The 22177-nt window shown below is 36.5% G+C and overlaps 2 protein-coding genes and 1 pseudogene across 9 annotated transcripts; 2 read left to right on the top strand and 1 right to left on the bottom strand.

The window, feature by feature from the left end:
- Nucleotides 1-692: 692 nt before the first annotated feature.
- Nucleotides 693-5587, top strand: LOC112275234 (uncharacterized). 2 transcript variants are annotated; one of them, XM_024505418.3, is made up of 9 exons: nt 693-1768; nt 2065-2157; nt 2530-2593; nt 2865-3048; nt 3227-3387; nt 3572-4012; nt 4178-4522; nt 4628-4786; nt 4986-5587. In XM_024505418.3, the coding sequence occupies exons 2-9, from the start codon at nt 2150-2152 to the stop codon at nt 5076-5078; spliced, it is 1455 nt and encodes a 484-aa protein (XP_024361186.1). In that variant the 5' UTR covers nt 693-1768; nt 2065-2149; the 3' UTR covers nt 5079-5587. The 2 variants fall into 2 exon arrangements, with proteins under 2 accessions (XP_024361186.1, XP_073386413.1); XM_073530312.2 differs by having other exon boundaries at nt 938-1768; nt 2868-3048.
- A 5986-nt stretch (nt 5588-11573) lies between these two features.
- On the top strand, nt 11574-17139 carry LOC112275186 (uncharacterized). 7 transcript variants are annotated; one of them, XM_073530211.2, is made up of 13 exons: nt 11847-11968; nt 12655-12770; nt 12950-13245; nt 13510-13652; nt 13879-13946; nt 14118-14228; nt 14533-14710; nt 14933-15211; nt 15399-15446; nt 15714-15851; nt 16107-16194; nt 16316-16409; nt 16710-17139. In XM_073530211.2, the coding sequence occupies exons 3-13, from the start codon at nt 13067-13069 to the stop codon at nt 16857-16859; spliced, it is 1476 nt and encodes a 491-aa protein (XP_073386312.1). In that variant the 5' UTR covers nt 11847-11968; nt 12655-12770; nt 12950-13066; the 3' UTR covers nt 16860-17139. The 7 variants fall into 7 exon arrangements, with proteins under 7 accessions (XP_073386313.1, XP_073386310.1, XP_073386312.1 ...); XM_073530214.2 differs by having other exon boundaries at nt 11849-11968; nt 13513-13652; XM_073530212.2 differs by lacking the exon at nt 12655-12770 and having other exon boundaries at nt 11574-11968; nt 13513-13652.
- A 1285-nt stretch (nt 17140-18424) lies between these two features.
- Nucleotides 18425-19292, bottom strand: LOC112275344 (high affinity iron permease 1 pseudogene; annotated as a pseudogene).
- Between the last annotated feature and the right edge of the window lie 2885 nt (nt 19293-22177).

Genomic DNA, 22177 nt, shown 5'->3' with positions numbered 1-22177 from the left:
GTTTATGATACTTAACAAGTAATTTAATTGGTACATGTGTCAATGTTAAGAAGTAACATGAATAGATAAACTAAATAATGATATTATGTTGTAGGATGTTTTATTTATTTTTGAAACGTTTTGAAGACTTGTTAGTGAAGTCATTATTTGGTTTTTGGGGTTTACTAGTGAATGTAACATAACAAATGACAAAGAGTATTGTCAAGGGAGAAGGGGGAAACAAATGGGAAGGAAGCAAAATGGGGTCTTGGGGGGGGGGGGGGTTTGAAGTGAGCATCACAATACCAGGAAGGAAAACAAAGGTCCCCACTTAAAGAAACACTGGAATCAAGTTGAATCATCCCCATCAAAAAAGTAGTAAAGGAAAAAGCACGAAGGTGGGAGGGGGATGGGTTTGAATTGAGAAGGACTTGTACAGCTATTCCTATCATGGGAATGTCAAAGAGTAAGGGTTTCACATCAGAGACACTGATTTGTTGAGAATTAAAAACGAAAGAAAGGAATGTGGCCTTGTCACGGCAGGAGAGGGATAGCGAGAGAGAGAGAGAGAGAAGGGTCCTTTTCTTTTTGCTTATGTTCCTTTTTTCCTTCATTCAAGTCATTCATTCATTCCCTCCCTCCGTGAGAGAGTGTGTGTGTGTGTGTGTGTGTTCAATGACTGAGTGACTGACTGGTTCACTGGTTCTGATGCCCAGCTCCAGAATCGGAGGAGGGGGGGAGGCACCCACCTGGTCCCCCCCCTGAGGATGGTGCAGACAATGCTATGCCATGCCACCCAGTCAGTCTGCACCTCTCTTCACCTTACTCACTCACACACTCTCTCTCTCTCTCTCTCTCTCTCTCTCTCTCTCAGAGAGCCAGCGAGCGGCCAGGGGGGGGAGGGAGGGACCGCGCGGGTCGGGTCGGGTAGGGTTGAGCTGGGGGGCCTGGGTTTGAGGGGGTTTGGGGGGAGGGTTTATGATGGCTCTGCCGCAGCCAGAGCTGGTGTTGATGTTGTTGTCGTCTTTGTTGTAGAATGGAGTGCGCGTACCGACCACGGTGGCTGTGCGTTCCGCCATTGTTGCACCTTTTCATGGATCGTCCTGTAGAGCCCATCATCTGCGAAAAGGGGCGGAGGTGAATGCTGGCTTGTCGGATTGCTCCCTCCCTCCCCCCGCATCTCCCTTTGTCATGTTTGCCTGAGTTTTTTGCACTCCTACCTGACGGGGAATGTTGCGAAGCCATGGGCTTGCGACTTTTCGGTTTGAGGTCTGGGAAGTGTGCGAGCTGAGTGTTGGAGTTATCATTGGGTTTCTTCAGCTGCGCTCATTGTGCACAATTTTCTGGGTTACTTGCGACCTGGGAGATTGTGGGGTTTTTGGATGCCTTGGGATTCGAGGGCCCGATTAGGCAGAGTGGCGGGCTGGAAGTCTTCACCCCTGGTCTTCGTGTTTTCATTAGGTTTTGGATTGTGCGGCTTCCGTATGCCGTGCTTTTGTAGGGGCTTCCTTAGTTTTGTGATTCTTGCCTCTGTTATTGGGTTCTCTGGCACGCAATTTCGTAAGCAGTGGAGTGCCATCAGCGGCATCTTTCTCATTCTGAGTTATTGATAGCATGTGCTGTGATCGCTCTCATCTTCGAAGCTCCCCTTCTGATATAGAATTTACTGGTCGATGCCGTGCGTTGCAAGTCTTGTCAGCGTTTCGTGTTCTCCGTGCTCTGGGGTTTGCATTCAACGGGGCTACCCGATCTTTGAGGAAGGGGATCCTGAACACGACAGTGGCCGAAAGTATGTTCCGACACTACTCATAGCTCTAGCGTGTCAACATGCACTTAGCTATCTATTATTGAGCTGTCATTCAGACCAAAATTTTCTTGTTAATTTTCTGTCGCTATCAGCTCCGCTCACACTTCACTTTGAGTAAATTGGGGAAAATAAAAAAAGAAAAAATAGGAAAAAAAGGAGAAGGAAATAGTCGAAGAAAACCAATAAAAAATCGAGCTTTTCTCAGTAAAGGACTTTATAATTCCTCGATCATTTACGTTAAGGAGAGGCCCCCTCAGACATTGCCCACTTCTTCACAGATCAGGAGACGACAAGCAAAGGGAGATCTTCGGTTTTGAATTTTACATTGAACCTTTTTGTGAAGTCGAGAATATTCACTGAAAGATGGACAGGTATGTTTCCCAATCTTGTTCACGACACTCGTAGGGTTTATTGCATCACAAGTCTCAGACATTTTGCACGATAGACATATGTGGTTTGACGTAAGCCTTTACCACATGTCATGCATGTCATTCTGTTCTCCTCATTTTGAAGCAATTCTCACAAACGAATTGGAGAAACTTGAATATGATACTTCAATCCGCTGCTGATATCCACTTTCTCTTGAGAAGATTATCTTAGTGATGCGTTTCCTCGTTTAAAGAAGTTTGAGGAAGCTATGCAAGGTCTACAAAAGCTTATGTCATGCCTTATCCTGTGATTTTGTATTACGTGTGTCTGCAATTGCTTTGCCCTCACTTGTCCTGAACCTGCTTATTGAACAGGGTGGCAAGCAACAGGATACTTGGTGCCTCTAAGTTGCGCTGCGATAATAATGCGGCCGCTCATGTACGCACTCTATGACGCACATGCCATCCGACAAGCTTTGATGACATGTTTTCGAAAACTCTTGGATTATGTGTCAGTATTTGTGAAACATGTGAATCGAAGCCAGTTCCTTTCAGTTTCAATTCTGTCTTTTAGCAGTAGGACATACATGACGTAGATGACATCGTTCTCTTTTGTAAGGAATACTTAAAAATCAAAGATTCAATCAAGATGGCCGGACAACCATTCTTTGTACATTTGTGTAATGTTCTAAGGTGCGGTATGTTCACAGCAGGTGAAATTGGACAGTTTTCCAGCGGGAGTGAGGTTTGATCCTAGTGATGAAGAGCTCCTGGAACATTTAGCAGCCAAAATTGGTCGTAGCTCGAGAAAACCACATCCTTTTCTTGACGAATTTATACATACGCTGGTGGAGGAGGATGGAATCTGTCGGACCCATCCTGAAAATTTACCAGGTGTGAGTTTGCTTCGAGAATGTTTCTCCCTCTTCAATCGTGGGCAACACCTAAGCTGCTCTCGATCTTATGTTTATTCTAGTCTTGTTTTGGAACTTCAACCACTAATTGTCGGGCTTTGAGTTTTTAAGAATTCCGTAGCGGATGCTTAAGTGTTTTGTTACCCCTGTGCAATCAGGGGTGAAGAAGGATGGGAGCAGTTGTCATTACTTTCATCGACCTTCTATGGCATACACTACTGGTACACGCAAGAGACGAAAAATTCAGACCGACGATGTTCCAGACGGTGGTACTGACGTCCGTTGGCACAAAACAGGAAAAACTCGACCGGTGTCCCAGGTTTACTTCTCCTCATTCTATTGTCATTCCGAAAATATTGAGATTCAGAAGTCAGTATGTTAGTGGCTGCCATTACCAGACATATTTGGTTATTGAGGTAATGTGTCAACAAATTATCGAAGATTATCATCATTTGATTTTTTATTTTTTTATTTATTTTTAACGATGTCTGTTCCTCCCACAGTGTGGAAAAATTTTAGGGCACAAGAAAATCATGGTCTTGTACAGAGCCATGGGTAAGAAATCAAAGAACTTGAAGACCAACTGGGTCATGCATCAGTACCACTTGGGTTCTAATGAGGAGGAGACAGATGGAGAGCTTGTTGTGTGCAAAGTTTTCTTTCAGAAAGCTCCTCGGAGCTGTCCTAGTCGCAAAATGGAGGTTTTAGCCGTGGATGATGAAGACTGCGAGCCGTCAGAAAGTGACATAGGATTTCAGGCGCCCGGATTGAGCGGCTATTCACCATCTGTCTCAGTTGTGACAAGAGGATTACCTCCGTTATCCCCTTTATCATGCAAACCATCACGCACTGCAAAGCAACTCTATGCTGAGCCAACAGAGTCTAATTCAGAGATCTTTGATCCTCAGCTTCTTGCGACTCAGTCCAAGCAGAAGGCTGTGTTCGTCAGTTTTCAAACATACCCTTCTTTTCTTTTCATGTCTGGAGTCCATTATCAAGATTGAATTTCACATTTTCCTGTTTCGATGTGCTGTTTCTTGTGTGTTCTAAATTGCGAAATTGAAGAATTGATGCATCGAAGTATGACTTGAACTCATTGACATGCTCAGGCGAGAAGTCGTATAAATCAATACAATGACGAGGGTATTGGTGAAGACATAGGTGTGGACATGAATCATAAAGCCACTGCTTGTGTTGTGTACAAACCTGGAGGATCACTTGTACAAACAATGAGAGCTGCCGTTTATGCAGACAATCAAGACACACACATCAACGGAGGACTATCTGGGCATCTGTCCCGTGAAGGAGAAGACGAGTCCTTTCAAGCGGTGAACCTGGATGAAGAAGGATCTTGGGGGCTTGATCAGGTTATGGAAGCAGAGCACATCGAGCAGGATCCTTCTATCATGGGACTTCTATGTGACGAACATCTCGACGGTGACCCCTTGGCAGAGGTTTGTAGTGACCTCTTCGAATTTCAACCCTTTCTGTGATACTCTGGCTGCTGATTTGAGATTTTTAATGTCCTCTTACATTCATGTTTTCGTGGAAATATGCAGGATGCAAATTACGAAGATTTCAACTTCCGAAGCCTTTCGTACGATGTTGGTTGCAGCGTGGAGGAAGAGCTCTTCAGAGTTCTCACAGGGGTTGAGCGAAGTGTCGTTGATCCTGCATTAGATGCTCTCGAGCTGGACACTCCTCCAGACATGTTAGAGGTCAGTGTTTTGCCTCTACGGTACCAACCTTCGGCTATGTTAAAGGCTGGGCACCCAATTATTCTTTTAGTCGGTCTGTTAATTAATTTATTTTTAAATATAGTGTTTGTTTGCTTGCTTGTTTTAGTTGAATAAACATTATCGCGTCGTAAGCTTTGACTGTCGACTTACACTGTCTGAGGTGTTGGCTTCGATGCAGTACCCTGTTGTGACCTCACAGGAAGTGAAGGATTGGCTTGGAAAACATCCCATCCTTGGTCTTGATAATACTGACAGCCAATCGACCACCTAAACAATTGGGGGTCGTTGCCAACTTTACACTGTACTGCAGCATCTATTGGATGAAGTTAGGTCCGTGTTGGAATGCCTTTCCGGATTCGAGTTTCTTCGACACCATGTCAGGCTTGCAGAACTGAGGAGTTCGTGCGCGTTCTTTTGGTTGGATTTCACCACAAAATCTCGTTGAAGTGAAAAATATAGTGAAAAAAGTGACTTAAAGTTTACTGATTTTTTTGCATTTTCATTTCATCTCTCAACGTAGATATGTATAAGAAACATCGGTAATAGTTGTAATATTTATTGCAGAAGAGGAGTTTGCATGTAGTTGAATTGGTTTTTGCCACGTGGAACTTCTGAGTGTGGTTAAGGCGGTTATTGTAAGTCGTAGGGAAGTAGTGCAGGTCGAGTAACATATTGCTTTGAATTTCATTCAAAAAAGCAGAAGTCCACTAACATGGATGTATCAACCTTGGAGATTATTGAGGAGTATTTGTATATAAGAATTTGAATTTTTAAGTTGAACCTTTCGTCGCAGCAATAAGGAGATAAGGTATGGACATGCATAAAGATGTAATCGATTTCTATGTAATTCAATATCTCTACGAACAACTCTGTACATTTTTTGCAAGTTTTTCTGATGTGTGGGGTCTAGGGTTCAAGAAGCATCCAAGTGTGCCTTTGGTTACAAAAAGGTGAAGTCATCATTTATCTTAATGTAATTGGTACTAATTGATCAAAGTTTTAGGTTCTAAGTTCATACAAATGTTCGAGGTTTTAGCTCTAATTTTGGTTACATGTTTATTCTTAGACATTTTTTCATATTATCATGCTAGTTTTGAAGTTGAAATGTTGGATTTATGTTGATTAAATATATAAATATGTATTCATATTTTATTATAGCTTTGCAATAACCTAATAGACTTAATAATTTATCTTCAATTTAACTTTTGGATATTGCTAAGTTTTCACACATCATGTACATCATGCTTCCATTTCTTGAACTAATTTAAACTTGGCTAAATTGTTGTGGACATGAACTAAAGAAATTATTTATATTTTGAATAACAAATTTATTTTAGATTCTCTTTTGTTCAGAAATCTCATAGAAGAATAATACTTGTAAAGTTTGAATAACATTAATAATATTAATTAGTAGATTAATAAGTTATTAATCATATAAATTTAATAATACCTTTGTATAATAGACTTTTTGCTCTATACCTTTGGATCTTCTAGGATAGATGCTCCTTGTAATATTACATGCTATATTCCTACAATTACTAGTGTGATACATCTCAACCCAAAACTCTTCTTCAACCACTTTATTTATGAAAACTTAATATCATTGCAGTGAATAATAATAATTATAGTTGGTTAATTCTTTTGGGCATGTTCTACTAGAATAACATTAAACATTAATATCTTATCCATCTATTTGTTTGGAAATAACTCCAATTTGCTTGATTCTATGGTATTTGGAGCTTGAATACTTACATTTGAGGAAGAGATAAAACTAAGGTCTATTCTTAAGGGGTGTGTTATAATGGCTTGTTAAGAACAAGAAAAACAATAACACTCATATTCCCACTACAACACTAAATGACTTCTTGAAAGCTTAAGAGGGAGAAAGTAGAAATATGAAACAAAATAGAGATGAAAGAAAAAAATAATAACAATAAGAATTCAACATTAAAAGAAGCTCAAGAGCCTTATACAATATGTCTTATGTACTACTACTACTACTCTACAAGCTTTAAAAAACATAATGAAGAAAATATGATGGATGAATGAGATATAAGAAAATAACACCATTTGGAAGAGATTCCTTTTTTTATAGGATTGATTGTACATAAGTAGAAGAGAATAGAGAAGTAGAAAGAAAGAAAGAGTTAGTTATTCCTACTTACTCACTGCATTTAGTATTCTAACTTGCTTGCATGCCTATCCACATACATGCAATCTCTACACTTTGGAAGTCAAGGCAAATTCTATCCAAAATCTTGTCTTTCTTTCAAAGAAATAATGTCTATTTCTACATGGATTCTTTTCCTCTACTTTCTATTATTCCATCTATTTTTAACTTTTGGTTTTTTCAAGTCACTTCTTTTTACACTTTTTATCTTGATTCTTGACAATATTTTTCATCTTTATCATTTAGATTCAAAATTTAGGATTTTATGTATATACATTTTAAAATAAAATTTATACATTCAATTCTTATGGCAATAAGTTTAATACATACACATATATGGGATGCATCTTCATAAACTTTGGTAGGTATAATTAATAAGCAACGAAATTGATCTACTCATTAATAAGAAATTGTCCAAATTTAGAGTAATCCAACTTATCATAAGTGAAATTATTCTTGATATTACAACAAAGTAACTATATCTTATTGTCAACATGGAATTTAGGTTTTTATTTTAATAAAAATCTATATTTTTATTTATTCTATATATATATATATATATATATATATTCTTGAATTTCTTTTAATTATATCTTCATTGTTGTATGTAGTTATGATAAAAAAAAATTACCAAATCTTTCTCTATAAGATTATCAATTTTTTAAAAATCAAAATTATTAAGTTGTAGATGATAATTATAATTAGCAAAGAAAGATATTTGTTAAAAAGAAGAATGTATCAAATTATTATAAGAAAAATTTGTCAATGGCAAAATAGTTGTTCAATCATCTTAATGGTAGTTCACCATACATTTCAAATACTACTTTAAAACTTGATTCATTTGTTCTATTTTTACATCAATTTAAAGATAAAAAACTAAAGATAATTTTATATCTGCCTTCAAAATCTTAAAAAGGGTTTTTTAAAACCTTAATGAAAACTAGGTCTCTTTATCCAATATAATATCTCTTGACAATCTGTAATAGTGATAAATATTGTTAAAGAGAAATTTAGTTGTTTTTTTTTATATGTCGTAGTTTTTCTACATAATACAAAATGTGCTAACTTAAGGAACCAATTTACTTTCATAAATATAAAGTCATAAAAATTTAAAGTTCAAAGATCTCTTATAAAATCCATAGAAAAAAAAGACTATGATTGTTTTGATATTAGTAATGGTTGAAAAAATCTGTAACATTGATGTTAAGGAGGTTTTTATCTTAAAAAAATATCACATGATTGTACAAAGCATTTGATTACCTTTTATATTTGATGTCACTAAAAATCTTATGTTATTAACTCTAAGATCTTATTATATGCAAAATATCTTGCAATTAAAAAGTCATGACAAGCTTAAAGAGCATATAGTTGTGTTCTACCTTCTAGAACATAGAAGCTTCCTTCAAAATAAAATGGATTGTTTTCAAATTCAAATTTAAAAGTATTATGAGCTATAAAAATATTATTCTTGATATCATGAATAAAAAAATTTGAAGACATACTTGATTGAACTTCCTTAAAAAACATTGAATCAATAATCAATATTAATTTTATTGCCTAAATATTAGATGTTTCTTATTAAATTTAAAATCTTTTAATCCATGATAGTTTAAACTTTCTTCGCTTGATTCAATTGATGAAAAAGTTGTATATCAAAGACAATAGACATATATACTTGATAGTAATCTTTTTGAATCTTTAATAATCAATGTGCATTTGCACTCATCCATATTTTGTTTTGTCTTAAATAAAATAGAAGCTCTTGTTAGAAATTTGGAATTACATATAAAATTCTTGGCCAAGTTCTCATAAATGTATTATTTGAATACAATTTTTTTTTTTTTTTTTTTTTTTTTTTTTTGTGATAAGCTATAGATTGGTCCAAATGACAAATTTGTTCTTAAAAGATAAATTGAACAATCATAAGAACAATGTTCTAAAAAATTAATGACATTCTTCATCTAAAAATTGTCTTGATAATCTTTGTATTAGCTTGGAATGCCACTTGAAGTCTTTGCATGATTAAAAATGGATGTATCATAAGTAACAAAAGGTGATCATTCTTTTAAAACATACATAAAGATTTTTGTACCTATCAATAAATGTTTGATTGTATTAAACTTATGAATTTTTTATTTAAATAAAAAAAGTATTCAATTTATTATAAATTTTTTAATAGTTATAATAAAATTATTCTATTAATAAAATTTATATTTTTAATCAAAATATACTTAAATTAATTAGATTGGAAGAAGATATAATTACATTAAATATTACTAAGTTATTTTGTCCATTGATTGCTACATCTAAAAGAATAATTTCATCGATAACATCTCTAAAAGACAACAAACAACCATCTATGACTCCAAAATGCATAAGTTTAGTTTTCTTGATGAAAGTTTTTTTTTTTTTTTTTTTTTTTTTTCCCTTAAATCTTGATTTATAAAATAATATGAGGCTCTTCAATTCAATAAGAAAAAGAATTTATAATTTTTTGGTTCTAAATAGACATCTTTTATAAAGGAAGGTAAAGGATCTTGAAAGAAAATAGGACCTTCATTAGAAGTTGTACAAGATTTGAGCTATATGGTCCTTATAATAGATGGAAAACTTATTTTCTAACACATCATCTTTTTTGGCAACCATGTTCATTATTTTTTGATTGTGTTGCTTCTTTAGATAATATTGAGCAATATGTTTAGATTCTCTATAATATAAGAATAACCTTTCTTAACAATATTAAATTTTTTCTTACTTAGTGAGAAATTTAAAATGTACCATATCAATTTTTTTAGGTTTTGGCCTTGAAAAATATTTTTTTGAAAACTTAAAACTTGTTGTCATAAATGGATTTATATTTTTTCAACCAAATCTATGTTATTGATGTCCTTTAAAAATTTGATTGTTGCATACAATGGCTTAAGCAATAAATTATTCCAATGGATTTTCTTTTATTATTTTCAACAATAAAATCTTAACATCATTTTTTAATCCATATCAAAAAAGATTGATAATAATTTTGTCATTCTAATCCACATTGCAAGCAAGATTTTGGAATTCAATAGCATATATGGTGATTAAATATGATCATTGTTTTAAAGATTTGATTTTAGTCTCTATTATTGTTTTTCAATGACTTTCTCTAAAATGTAGCTACAAACACTTTTCAGAATAAATTTAAATTATAGATGAATTGTGAATCTTTTTTCATCAAAAGTGCAAACTAAAAAAGAACGCTTCCAAATAAAAGTGCTTCTATATATCTAACTTGAGTAAATTCATCAATGTATTGGAAAAGATGCAATCTTTGGTACAACTTGATTTATTGATGAAGTTCTCTAAATTTTATTCTTGTTCCATCAATCTTCTATGACATACTAATCTTTGTCTCCCTAATACTAATAGTAGCAAGTCTTCTCTATTTTAATTATAATATTCATCTACTTGCTTCTATCAATTGCAAAATTTCTTAGTGGAAACTTTGAACTTCATTATTGACTTCTTTGATGTGCATAGGAATAATACTTCCATAATTGATGTTGATAATGTATGAGATTTCTACCCTAAGAGACTCTTGAAACAAGAGTAAGAATAAAAAAGATGCCAATAAGCATAAAGAAGACTAAAAATACAGTCAAAGAAGTAGAGATGAGGAGACGGGTATTTAGAGCATGGATGGAAGTTGGAAACATGGAAATAAAGAGTGTAATAATGGTTTTGATAGATAAGTTGTTTAAATAAAAGATAGGATCAATTTAACATTCTCTTGTATAATAAAGTGAGTCATTTTAATGAATAGATGGATCATTTTAATATATATATATATATATAATTATATTCTTTAATTCTTTCTCAATATATATAATAATTTTGAATATTATGTCTCTTAAAAGTGAAATTCAAATCAAATTTTAATAAGTTGTTCTGAAATTGTTTCAAATTACTATGCTTATGTTTAATACATTGGATTAAAAAATAAATAAATATAGATATAAATGAAAGTGTGTTAATTTTATTGCCGTTTAGTATTATATTTTGGCCAGTTTTCACGGTGAACTTTCAACCATTATACTTCTTAGATATCTACAATACAAAGAATTTACAACGTTGAATTTGGTTTCAGGCTTTAGTACACTCTATTTAGTTAGTTGTGCTCTAATGTTACTGACATCAGTTGTCTCATCATCAAATGAAATGCTCGTTGAGGGAAAAAACACCATTGTTTTGTGTATGGAATCTAAATATTAATTATTTTGTAAAATTCGTTAAGCCATTAATCTTCTGTTAATCAAAACTTAATCAAATTTAGTAGTTAAGTAACTTTCATGTAAAGCTGAAGAGGAACAAAGCTGTTTACAATTTAGCATAGACTGTGCATAATTGCACATGTTTCTGGGTAGCAGTGTGGTGCTTGGAAGTATGGGGTTGGCACAAATAATAGCAAACAGATAAGTTAATGGATGAGTGGATGGATGGATGGCTGGACAGAGAAAGATGAGTGGTTTTCCACCAGGGTCCTTGCCAAGACTGACTGGGTGCAAACCCTAATCCCTAAAGCCTGGTCCAGCTGCCGTATCCAGAGGAGGAGCAAGAGATTCACATCTAGAGATACACATATTATATTAGATGATGGTTGTGTAGTGTAGTGAGAAACATAAAACAAATGATAGAGATCCCCCTTCTACTCCGACTCCTCCTGTTTTGCTGCAATGCTGATTCATGCCGATTCTGTGTGTGCCACTCACACTTGGGGCATCCAACACCGCAGCAGCAGGCTCAGTGGGTGCGGGGCCAGGCATACCTATATCCGTTCAGTGATCAATGCTGTGAGGGCGGGTACATGCAGGTTCGGGTCTCAAAGGGCCAGACAGGGATGGGGGGAGTGTGTTTGTGTGTGCGTGTGAGTGTGTCGTGGTGCTGAATCTTCATGTGGAACCTCCCTCCCTCTGCTCCGGATTCCTCCGTCCCTCCCCTGCCTCCCTGCCAGCCTCGTGAGTTTTCCTTTCTCTCCTCTCTCTCTTTCCTGGTATCCTTTGCACTTTCGGGTCCATTTCCACCACAGCTTCCTTAGCCGTTTGGATGAATGCTCGATCGGGGTGTTGTGGGATCTTGCGCTGAATCATTTCTTCCTCTCATGTTTTGCTGTACTGACAAATTGGAACAATTTACCCATTGGGTTTTTTGGGTTGTAATGTGTTTTCATATTCAATTGATGAATTGGTGATGAGTAGGCAGCTGGAGGTTGATCAATGGTTGTCAGATTGTGAGTCGTTTTCGAATTTGTGGTTTTGTAGCTGGATTTGGTTGTCGCTCTCGTGAAGACGGCGAATATACTCGCCTGTGCCCAGCGTGCTAGTCCTTTGATCTGTTATGTGTATTTTAATGTTGTCAATTTGGTCGAGTATTGTTTTGGTGGCAGTGAACTTTGAGTGTGTCGTGGTTAAGGATATTCGTCGTTTGACATATGGTTAGCCAGAAGGATTACAGGCGCGTTTTTGTTTTTGTTAATAATGTTTTTTGAAGTTATTAACTCACCTGGCAATTCCAGACTGAATCTCACGTTTGTGTGAAACGTGTTGTACATTTGTAGGTTGAGGTAGTCACGATCCTTAGGAAATACTGTTTGTGTTGCTGTTTTGGTTCCATTTGCTTAGGGTTACGCTTGCCAAATATGCAGAAGAGATGAGGCTAAGCTGTGGTATCTGCATTGACATCTACGCTACATCTATGCCACCTACAACTGCAATTTGTAATTTGGTGTTGGATTGACAAGGTTCTGTGGGACGTTTCCAGGTTGAAAACTAGTATTAGTACAGTTTCGTATTGTGGTATCGTGGACCGTTTTGGATATTCATGTGCTTGAGTTGCATTAAGATTTTTCGATTGTCCCATTGCGGATTGCGAGGGTCTCTCGCATGCCAATTTATACCTTCGACTTGAGTTTATCATGAATCCACTATTCTGACGTGTAGGTGGCCTTACGCCAAATTCGTTTTGAGAGATATTCCTCTTCACTGGAATGTCTAAGGAACTTTGTGTCGGAGACCGGGTGAAGGGAAAAATATTAGTGATTCACTGCAAGGAAGAGCATGGCGGCCCCATCATCTCGACTTTCACTGTCGAGTGTGAAGACCTCTGGTTCGGAGGCGTATTACAAAAGCAACCTCGATCTGGTTTTGAAGGAGAACAAGCAGCTTCGGCAACGCCTTGACCAGCTTGAAAAGGAGAATCGTGGTCTCAAGAAAGCTGTGTATGATCTTAGTGTCAGGTGCGCATCGAGACCGTTGTTTGAATGGCACTGTTTGCGCGGCACTATAAAGCTTCTGTACATTTAGTATCTGTTGAACGTCATCTTCACTTATACAAGTTAATTGTAGATTAAACACGTTTCAATATTTAGATTGAATAGTTATGTGTATGCTACTTTCCACTGCTTTGAACAAAGTGCTGTGCAATGTTATGCGTCTTGGACTCAACCGCGTGGTGGTTCACATCTCTCAGCGAGTTACAATGTTTTGATATTTTGATGCAGCAGACATAGTGCGTGTATAGAATTGGGCCGCACTGGGAAACCTTTTGATATCAATAGCATTATCACTCCGGAGAGCTCTGGGCCCGAGTCGTTAGAAACTGCTGATTTGCCTGATATCGTCCCTCAAAAAGTGGGAATTCCAAGTATGTTTCCATAACTCATCTTAAAATGTAATGTATTGCATAAACAATAGTGTTGTTGCACGATGCAGAATTTGAGTCACGCTTCTCATCGTAGTCACCAAACGTGCTGGTATCATTCTGTTCTTGATGAGCTGTTTTTCCCAACACACAAACGATGTTGATGAAGGGGTGAGAGTCGCTGTCTCAAATCATTGTTTGAGGCTTATCTCTGTTGTGTCACCTCCAGGTGTTGCTGTACCTAAAAGTAAACGGCAAGCAGGTGGTCGACAATTTTATCTTGCTTGCGATTTAAAGGTGTTTCTTCTAACCTTGTTGATATTCAAGCTGCTTTCAGCTGCTAGATTGAGAGAACGTGGTATAGACATGATTGCTGAAAATAGCTAACTCTCCACTCGAAGACTCTCAGGGACTGTTGCATGAGGGGAATTTCAGGGCTGAACTATTAACATATCGTGTCCTGGACAGGGCCATAAAGGACCAGTTTATGCTGCGCAGTTTGCTAGAGCTAGCAATCTGTTGGCGTCAGGGTCTTTTGACCAAAGCGTTCGAATCTGGGATGTGCAAACGCAGCGTGAAGTCAGTGATTATTTTCACTCAACTATATTTATTTTAACACGCTTCTCATATACACTGAGGAGTTCATGTCCCTTCAGCTTGTTTCTTGTTTTGGGCATATTTATTTGAAGCGTTCTTAACACCTTAAGTAATTATAGTCGAGACCTAAATCATAAAAGCCACGATTGATCCACGAACACTTGAAAGTTCAGATCCTTCAGCATTTTCAGAGGCTTGCTGTGTGAGCTCATTTGCACGGCAAGTTCGTAAGGCATTTTTTAATATGATTTTTGATTTCTAAATCTCACATTGTGGTGTATTACAGGTGCAATGTTTTCAAGAGCATCAACAGAATGTTGCAGATGTTGACTGGTCTAGCGATGGAACTCGACTTCTTTCGGGCGGATTCGATCACTGTGTGAAAGACTGGGATGTTGTTGCAGGGAAAGTCGTGCATTCTTACAGCGAGTTGCAAGGGTTCATTCAGGCTGTCCATTTTAATCCTGCAGGCCTGTAGTTTCCGCACTTTCACCTTCCTATATACGTCTGGTTTAATCACACGGCGTAATATTTTTATCTATATCTAGAGGCACTCACAATTTTCTTGTGCCTGCTGATTTGAGAACTAGGTTGTGACCTGGTCAAACAGATTGCTAGTCTACGCCTGTTAATGTACTTGCTTATTATAAGATGCAGCAGAATTATAATTAACATAGTGTTTTTACTTGCAGATAATGACGTATTTCTCGCTGGAAGTACTTCAAAACATATTTATGTACTGGACCGACGCTTACATAGCTCTGGAGGGTTGGCAATGCTGCTCACTGGAGATGCCAAAGTAGGTGCCCTTGTGGTAAGCCGGAGTGGCAATTCGTGTCTTTCAGGAGATTCACATGGTGCCATGAAGCTGTGGGATCTGAGGACTAAGGCCTGTGTAGAGACCGTGTATAATGAAGACGGTCACAAGCCTATAACATCCCTCTCCACATCTTCTGGGTCTCATGGTAATAACATTTCCTTCCAATACTCTCTTGCAAATATAGCCATTTACCTCGAGTTCGCATCTAAAATTCTAAGTTTATCATGGGTATTCTGGTTGCCAGTGTTTGGCTTTTTGTAAAATTAGAAAGCATTATTAGGAGACATGGGATGGCTTGACTATTCTTCTAATCTCTATGCATGTGGATGCAGTTGGCAACGAAGAGGGCGTCCATCTTGCCGTCAACAGCTATGATAACGGTCTCAATGCTATGTCCACAGCTCTGTTGTTCTTATTGTCTGCATCGTTGCATGCATAATTGTTGACATGCTTTTTACCCACTTTTGCTCTGTAAAACTAAGACTCTAAAGTGGAAGGGATGCTGGTGCATCGTCTACAAGTTATCAGATTCTGGCTATGATAAGTTCTTGTGTTACTATCCTGAACCAAAAGTGATTCATTTGGTTCTTACGCTCGTGGAAAGTGGCAATTTTTACTTAAGCGTCATTGCTTTTGGGGGTTTGCAGTTCTGAGAGTTTATGACAGATATTCTGTCACGGAACAGCCTCCACTAAAGTTGGGAAGCTTGCGGCTGGTACATTCTATAAACGGCACTCGTACCAAGAATTGGCCGATCAAAAGCTCTATGTTTCAAGGACATGATTGTAAGTTATGAGTGAATTTTCCTCTAAATGTAAATGATATTGTTGATTAGGCATAACGTATTTCTAAATTTGAAGCTAATCCTTTGTCATCGGTTTCTGGTGTCAGAACTTTAAGGTAGGAGACTGTTGAGTGCTTCCTGCAAGGCCGTTTGTAGGAAATGCTGTAGTCATATCTCTGCTTTGAAGCGAGTATGCTAGTATTGCTCAATTCGTACTTCTCACCAACCTTTTGTGTTGTTTTTTCAATGCCTCAAGATCAGCAATCTGTTAGAAGACGTCGACACAAGAGTATCGACGGGTTGTCGGCGAATGGAGATTTCAGGCCTCGAAGTCCAGAAGCCTCGTAAGCAACTCTTCATTTCTCGTCAATTGTGCTTTATCTGTGATAATAATTTATGCTAAACCAGTTGAGTAATCTCTTTCTACAACTTGATAATAATATCTTGTTATCCTTGTTTCTGCAGATCGTTTCAAGATGCAAGTGTGCATGATGCGCTGTTGCTTGCAACTGGTAGCGCAGATAATTTTGCATACATCTTCGATGTCAGTGGTCCAAGCGTAAGTGCTTTTTACCATAAACGTCAATCTTTTCCCCTGGTTCTGAATGTTGTGGTGGCGGATTTTACAGGGCTTAGAATATCAATCGTGAAGTGGTTCTCTCTGTTGCATACTTCCAGATTAGTTACATATATGCATGGTGTACTGCGTAGCTCTCAGCTATCGAATGAGTGTACCAGGTGTTTTAACCTTGTTTTCCCACCCAACCAGGCGGAAACCTTTCTTTTTATTAGCTAACAGCAAACTCGAGCACGCACTGTTCTCTAAATTATTACTATTTTGGGTTGATTGTTACTGCAGGGAACTTCTGAGCTTGTGCAACGGTTGGAAGGTCACACTGATCGCGTGTGTGCTGCCGTCTTCCATCCCGTAGATCCAATTCTTACAACTTGTTCCTCGGATTTCACTCTTAAAATTTGGTCTCCACGGCATTTAACGGATATAGGCTAATCCCTTAAATTTAGCTCGAAAGTTCGTAAGTCCATGAGGATCTGGCGATGATTCTACTTATGCATTTAACTCAGAAAGCCATGGAGCCAAAGATCGAGGCAAGGGGCATTTTAATTTAATACGTAGTTTGCACAAATCTGTTCCGTGTCATAATGTGCATTAGTGACTGGTTCGCTTTAATTCCAACGTATTTTATCATTTTCATCTCCCTCAAGTCAATCAACAGTGTAATGCTCAAGAGCATTTCACCACTGGATCTTGTCCAGGGTCATTTTTTGTACTCGAGAACCTGTTAATGATGTGGTGTCTACTGATTACGATCGACGTGGAACCACAGTGAGATGAATAACGCTCTTTTTGTTCGTGAAGCTTAACAGTCCTGTGTCTTTTCGTTTGGTTCTATGGTGGGTTTTACATATATTGTCAAGCATGGGGCAAAAGAAATCTTCAGTGTGACGTGAATATTTTGTTCAAAAATTGGATCGTGTTATGCAGTGGTAACCCAAAAGGACTCATAACAAGTATGTGTTCCTTACGTATTTGAAAATATCGCGGGTTGTCACAGGGAGTTTTCGAAACACTCAATAACAGTATACTTCACCCCACCCAATCAACCTGTGTCATTAGACCACTGTCGTCGAACTTTGATGATATGAAACTTCAAATTTGTTCAATTCGTAGTGCCACTCCAGTACAAAACGAGGTGTAGGCACAAACTTAATTAATAACGTTCTGTGCTGGTGCTTAACCTCACAGTATGCCAATTATGATTTGACGTAACCAGAGCAAAATAATCATCAAACAAACATGTCCAATTCGCTCTGTGCTCTCCGAAGCAGTGCATGATACCATGGAGGCACGCAAGTAGGACCGCACACACATGATAGGTTTGTCAAACGCGGTCTCCGGTGTTTTGATCTTGGTTTTCTGCATTCAAAAATCGACATGAAACGATCTTGTACATCTTACCCGGATTTTGGTCCATCATCCCGGTATTTCGATCAAAAGTCATTGCAACAGAGTGTCAACTATACGGAACAATCATGTGACTAACAACAAAACATTTACAATAAATACAGGAATCAAAATCAGCTTTTAGGAGAGCTCTTTCAAACGACCTCACATTATTCAGTGTTATCCTTACGAGCATTGACAACCGGCAGTAACACAAAGAAAACAAATTTCACCGTCATGCACCTCCTCACACAACACCATATTAGAAACATGGCCACCACAATTTGTATAAAGAGTATTAATTACTTCCAAAGTAAGCTCCTAAACTGAAAATTATCTAATAAAACCTCTTGACCATTTCACACAGACTCGGACTCCGCTGTACCTGTACTGCAATTGCTCGTGGGAAAAAGTGACATGAATTCTCGGCAAAAGTTCACTAGCTGCATGAAGTTCTACTATATGCAATGTTTAACCTGCAGCTGCAACCAAATCCGTGCAAGGTGCGCCTGGCCAAGACTGCAATTACTCCAACTAAAGGCGGACTGCTGCAGTATCTAGGTGTCACATGCTAACACTAGTGTTTGACCACCGACGGAAATGTAACGTTATCACGCGGCTGTTGCCAACTCTGTGCTTCGGTTGAAAGTTAGCAACTTGAATTCTGCCGCCTCGCGTTCAGCGTCTCTCTTCCATTTTAGGCGCAAGAGGTAAAAGCACGCAACAACGAAGATCCAATAGCAGATATCGGCGCACAGCGTCCCCACCGTCGCCTCATCCCGCCAACCAAATACAGCATTCAAGATTTTCCAGATCCCATCCGTTTCTTCATGGCAGCAGTATAATTTCCACACGAACCGCTCATTCTGGGTATACTCTTCCAGTTCATGAACAGACCCGGAAAATAATCCGGACGAGATTATAAGGAGGAGGGCAGTGGAGATCATCAAGAACCACTTGAAGCCTACATTGGTGCATCCTGTATAGAGGAGATAACCAACCAAGACTCCACACGCCGCTCCAACTGTAGCTGCGATGGGTATCGAGGTACCGCTGTCATTCAAACCTGTTCCGCCCAAAAACACTACAGCCTCACATCCCTCTCTTAGCACAACGCTCAAGGGCAGCAAGACGAGCGCGTATTTCCCTCTCTTGCTCTCTATATCACCGGCCTGTTTATCCAATGCGTCCCCTGTCACTTTTGTCAGCTTCTTCTCCCATTTATCCCGCCATGTGTCTATCTCGGATCATGGAGAACGCCATCACGGTGATGAGCACCACTGCCACAAGACCGAGGATTCCTTCCCAAAGTGGCTCAGAAGTCTCCCACGCTTCCTTTGCCACTGTGTAGTAAAACGATAAGAACACTGCCGCTGCACAGATGGAGAGCAGCACTCCAGCCAGCACACCATACCACACATGCTTCTTCATTTTTCGCCGCAAGTTCAAGTCCTCCACAATCCTATCCAACAGCGCCATCATGACAGACAAGATGATTGCCGCTTTGCGTTTCCCGAAACAAGATGAAAAACGCCGGCACGCTGAAATAGTTTGCCATCCTGGAGAGTGTTCAACTTCTTCGGAACCAGAACTGTGAGAGACACCAATTTTGGAGTGCAGCAAGTCCAATTAGGTACTCAGCGTGATCACTGATCTTAAACTACATGAGTATGAGTGAAGCAGCTCCATCTATAGTTTTAGTGAAACTTTTGTGTAATTTGAAGTTTTTATGAAAAAGATATAGGCGCTCAAAGTTAAGATATTGATTTTGTATCTATTATCATTCTTTTAGATATAATGTAAGTGTATAGAATGCAATGAAGGATTGGCAATAAGATTCGAAGAGAGCACTTTTTTTTTCTACAAGTTTCATAGATTTCTTGATGAATTCTAAGTTAAGATAAAGGAGCTATATAAAGTTAAAATCAACCCTTGCAATCTAAGGGCAGTAAGTGACCGAATTTACTAGTGGTTGTGTTTTGAGCCACATCTTAAGAAATTTGACAAGATTTTAGCTAAAAGTTTCTAAGAGTACATGTTATCATGTTAATAAAATTTATATACAATTTTGTAGCATTTGGAGTTTGTATTTCTAAGATACAAAAAAAGTAGTATTTGGGTGCTTGTAAATAAGGATTTAAAGTACCTACTAGGATTTCTAAGATACCAAACAATCTGTAGTAGATTTATAATTTATTTTTTTTGTAGACAAGCTTAAGGATAAATTCTATATTAATTAGAAATTTGAGAAAAACTAAACGGTTGGATCAAAAGATATAAATTTCTAAAATTTGGAGAGAAAAAATCTTTTCTGGGAGAAAAATATTTTAAAAGGATTTTGCTACAATTTGGATATTTTATACAAAATAAAGAGGTTTTTGAGAGCTAATACTTTAAATATATATTAAAGATAGAAATGTAGAATTATAATAAAATTATGATATAAAGAATGATATTTATAAGAGGATTATGAATTTTCTTTAAGCTTGTGAAGAATCAAACTTACCAGCAAAAATTTATTTATGATTTGGTGTAGCAAAGGATATTAGGGCATTTTTAGATGCTTTAAAAAGCCTTATATATAAAGCTTCTTAAGTATAAAAGGATTTTATTAATAAAAAAACTTTAGATACTATTATATCTTTTTGGCCTATATAATAAGAAAACATCACTTATTGAAACTTTTCTAATAAGTTAATGCTAAATTCTCTACTACTAAATACTTAGTATATTCCTAGATAGAAAATCACACTATATGACATTGTATTATTATAGGCAAACTTTGCCAATGGAAAAAGAGTTGTATGATCATCTTATTGATAGTTGATGGTACATCTCAAATATTGCTTCAAAACTTGATTAACACTCTCTGTCTGTCCATCAATTTGAAGATAAAAAGCCAAAGATAATTTTATATCTGTCTTTAAAATCTTAAAAAAGATTCTTTAAAATCTTGATATCAATTAAGTCCACTTATATGATATAATATTCTTAGATAATCTATGATAGTGATAGATGTTTTCAACAAAAAACTTAGCTATTTTTTTTATTTGTGATAGATTTTATACATAGTAAAAAATGTACCATCTTAGTAAAATGATCTAATATTATGAATATAGAATCACATAAACTTGAGACTAAAAGATCTGTAATAAAATCCATAGAAATAGAAAACCATTATTGTTTAGATATGGACAATAATTGAAGAAGTCCACAATGTCAATAATAAAGAATTTTTAATCTTGAACAAATGTCATACAACTAGACAAAGTCTTTCATTGCCTTCAATATTTACAGCCACCAAAAATCTTTAGATATAAGCTCCAAAGTCTTTTTGTATCCAAAATGTTTAGCTATTAAAAAGTCATGATTTTCTTGAAGAATATTTAAACGTGCTTCTTGTTTTGGAATATATAGACATCTTTTAAAATAAAGTAGGTTATTTTTGAACTTGAACTTGAAAGCATCATAAAACTTAGTAGAAAGGTTTTAGATATTATAAACAAGAAGATCAGGGGATATACTTGATTGAATTTGTTTGACAAAGGTTAAATCAACAATTCATGTTAATTTTATTGCTCAAAGATGAAAATGCTTTGGCTTCAAGATAATTATTCTTTCTTGATCAAAATATGCATTTTTTTTTGGAATAAGATAAGAACATCTAAAAACAACATCTAATAAATCTTGTTATTCTTTTGGATTGATAAGTGATCTTGAAATCAAATCTTGACAAAGACATGTTCCAACAAGCTTGGCAATGATTCAAAACACATATTCACATAAAATATTCAAGTTTCTTATGGTCCATTGTTGTGGTATAATATGGCCAAAAAATGAAAGAAAGAAGGAAATATTATATTATAGAAGATCTTATTTTAAAATATTATAGCAAATTATTTTAGAAATATAGATAATAGTCAAAAAGATGGTAGAACTAAAAAGTGTTAATGCTACTTTTTTACAAAATAGACTTCTACTTACTTTGTATAGCCATAAATAAGACAAAATAAAATAGATTAAAAAATCAAATAATATAAGCATGTAATGGAAAAAATTAAGAATAGATTTTAGCAAATTTACTTCAAGAAGCCAAGAATTGATACCAAAAGAGGACCAATTGTCAACTAGGATCAAAATCAGATCCGAAGGCACAAAATTAGGCACCTATGGTGATTTTAGGGTTCTTTGGTAGATTAAATAAAGGAATTTAAGAATAAATTTAAGGAGAGATTTTTAAACATTGGTTTTATATATTTTGGATCAATATTAAGATTTTAAAATATTTTCAAAATTAGTGATGTTTTTGATAGGATTAGGATTTTTTTTAAAAAAATATAATCACAAATTTGATAATTTCTTGA

Source organism: Physcomitrium patens, chromosome 22 (assembly GCF_059467195.1).
Source record: "Physcomitrium patens ecotype Gransden chromosome 22, ASM5946719v1, whole genome shotgun sequence".
NCBI lineage: Eukaryota > Viridiplantae > Streptophyta > Bryopsida > Funariales > Funariaceae > Physcomitrium > Physcomitrium patens.
This window is presented reverse-complemented; position numbering and strand designations above follow the sequence as displayed.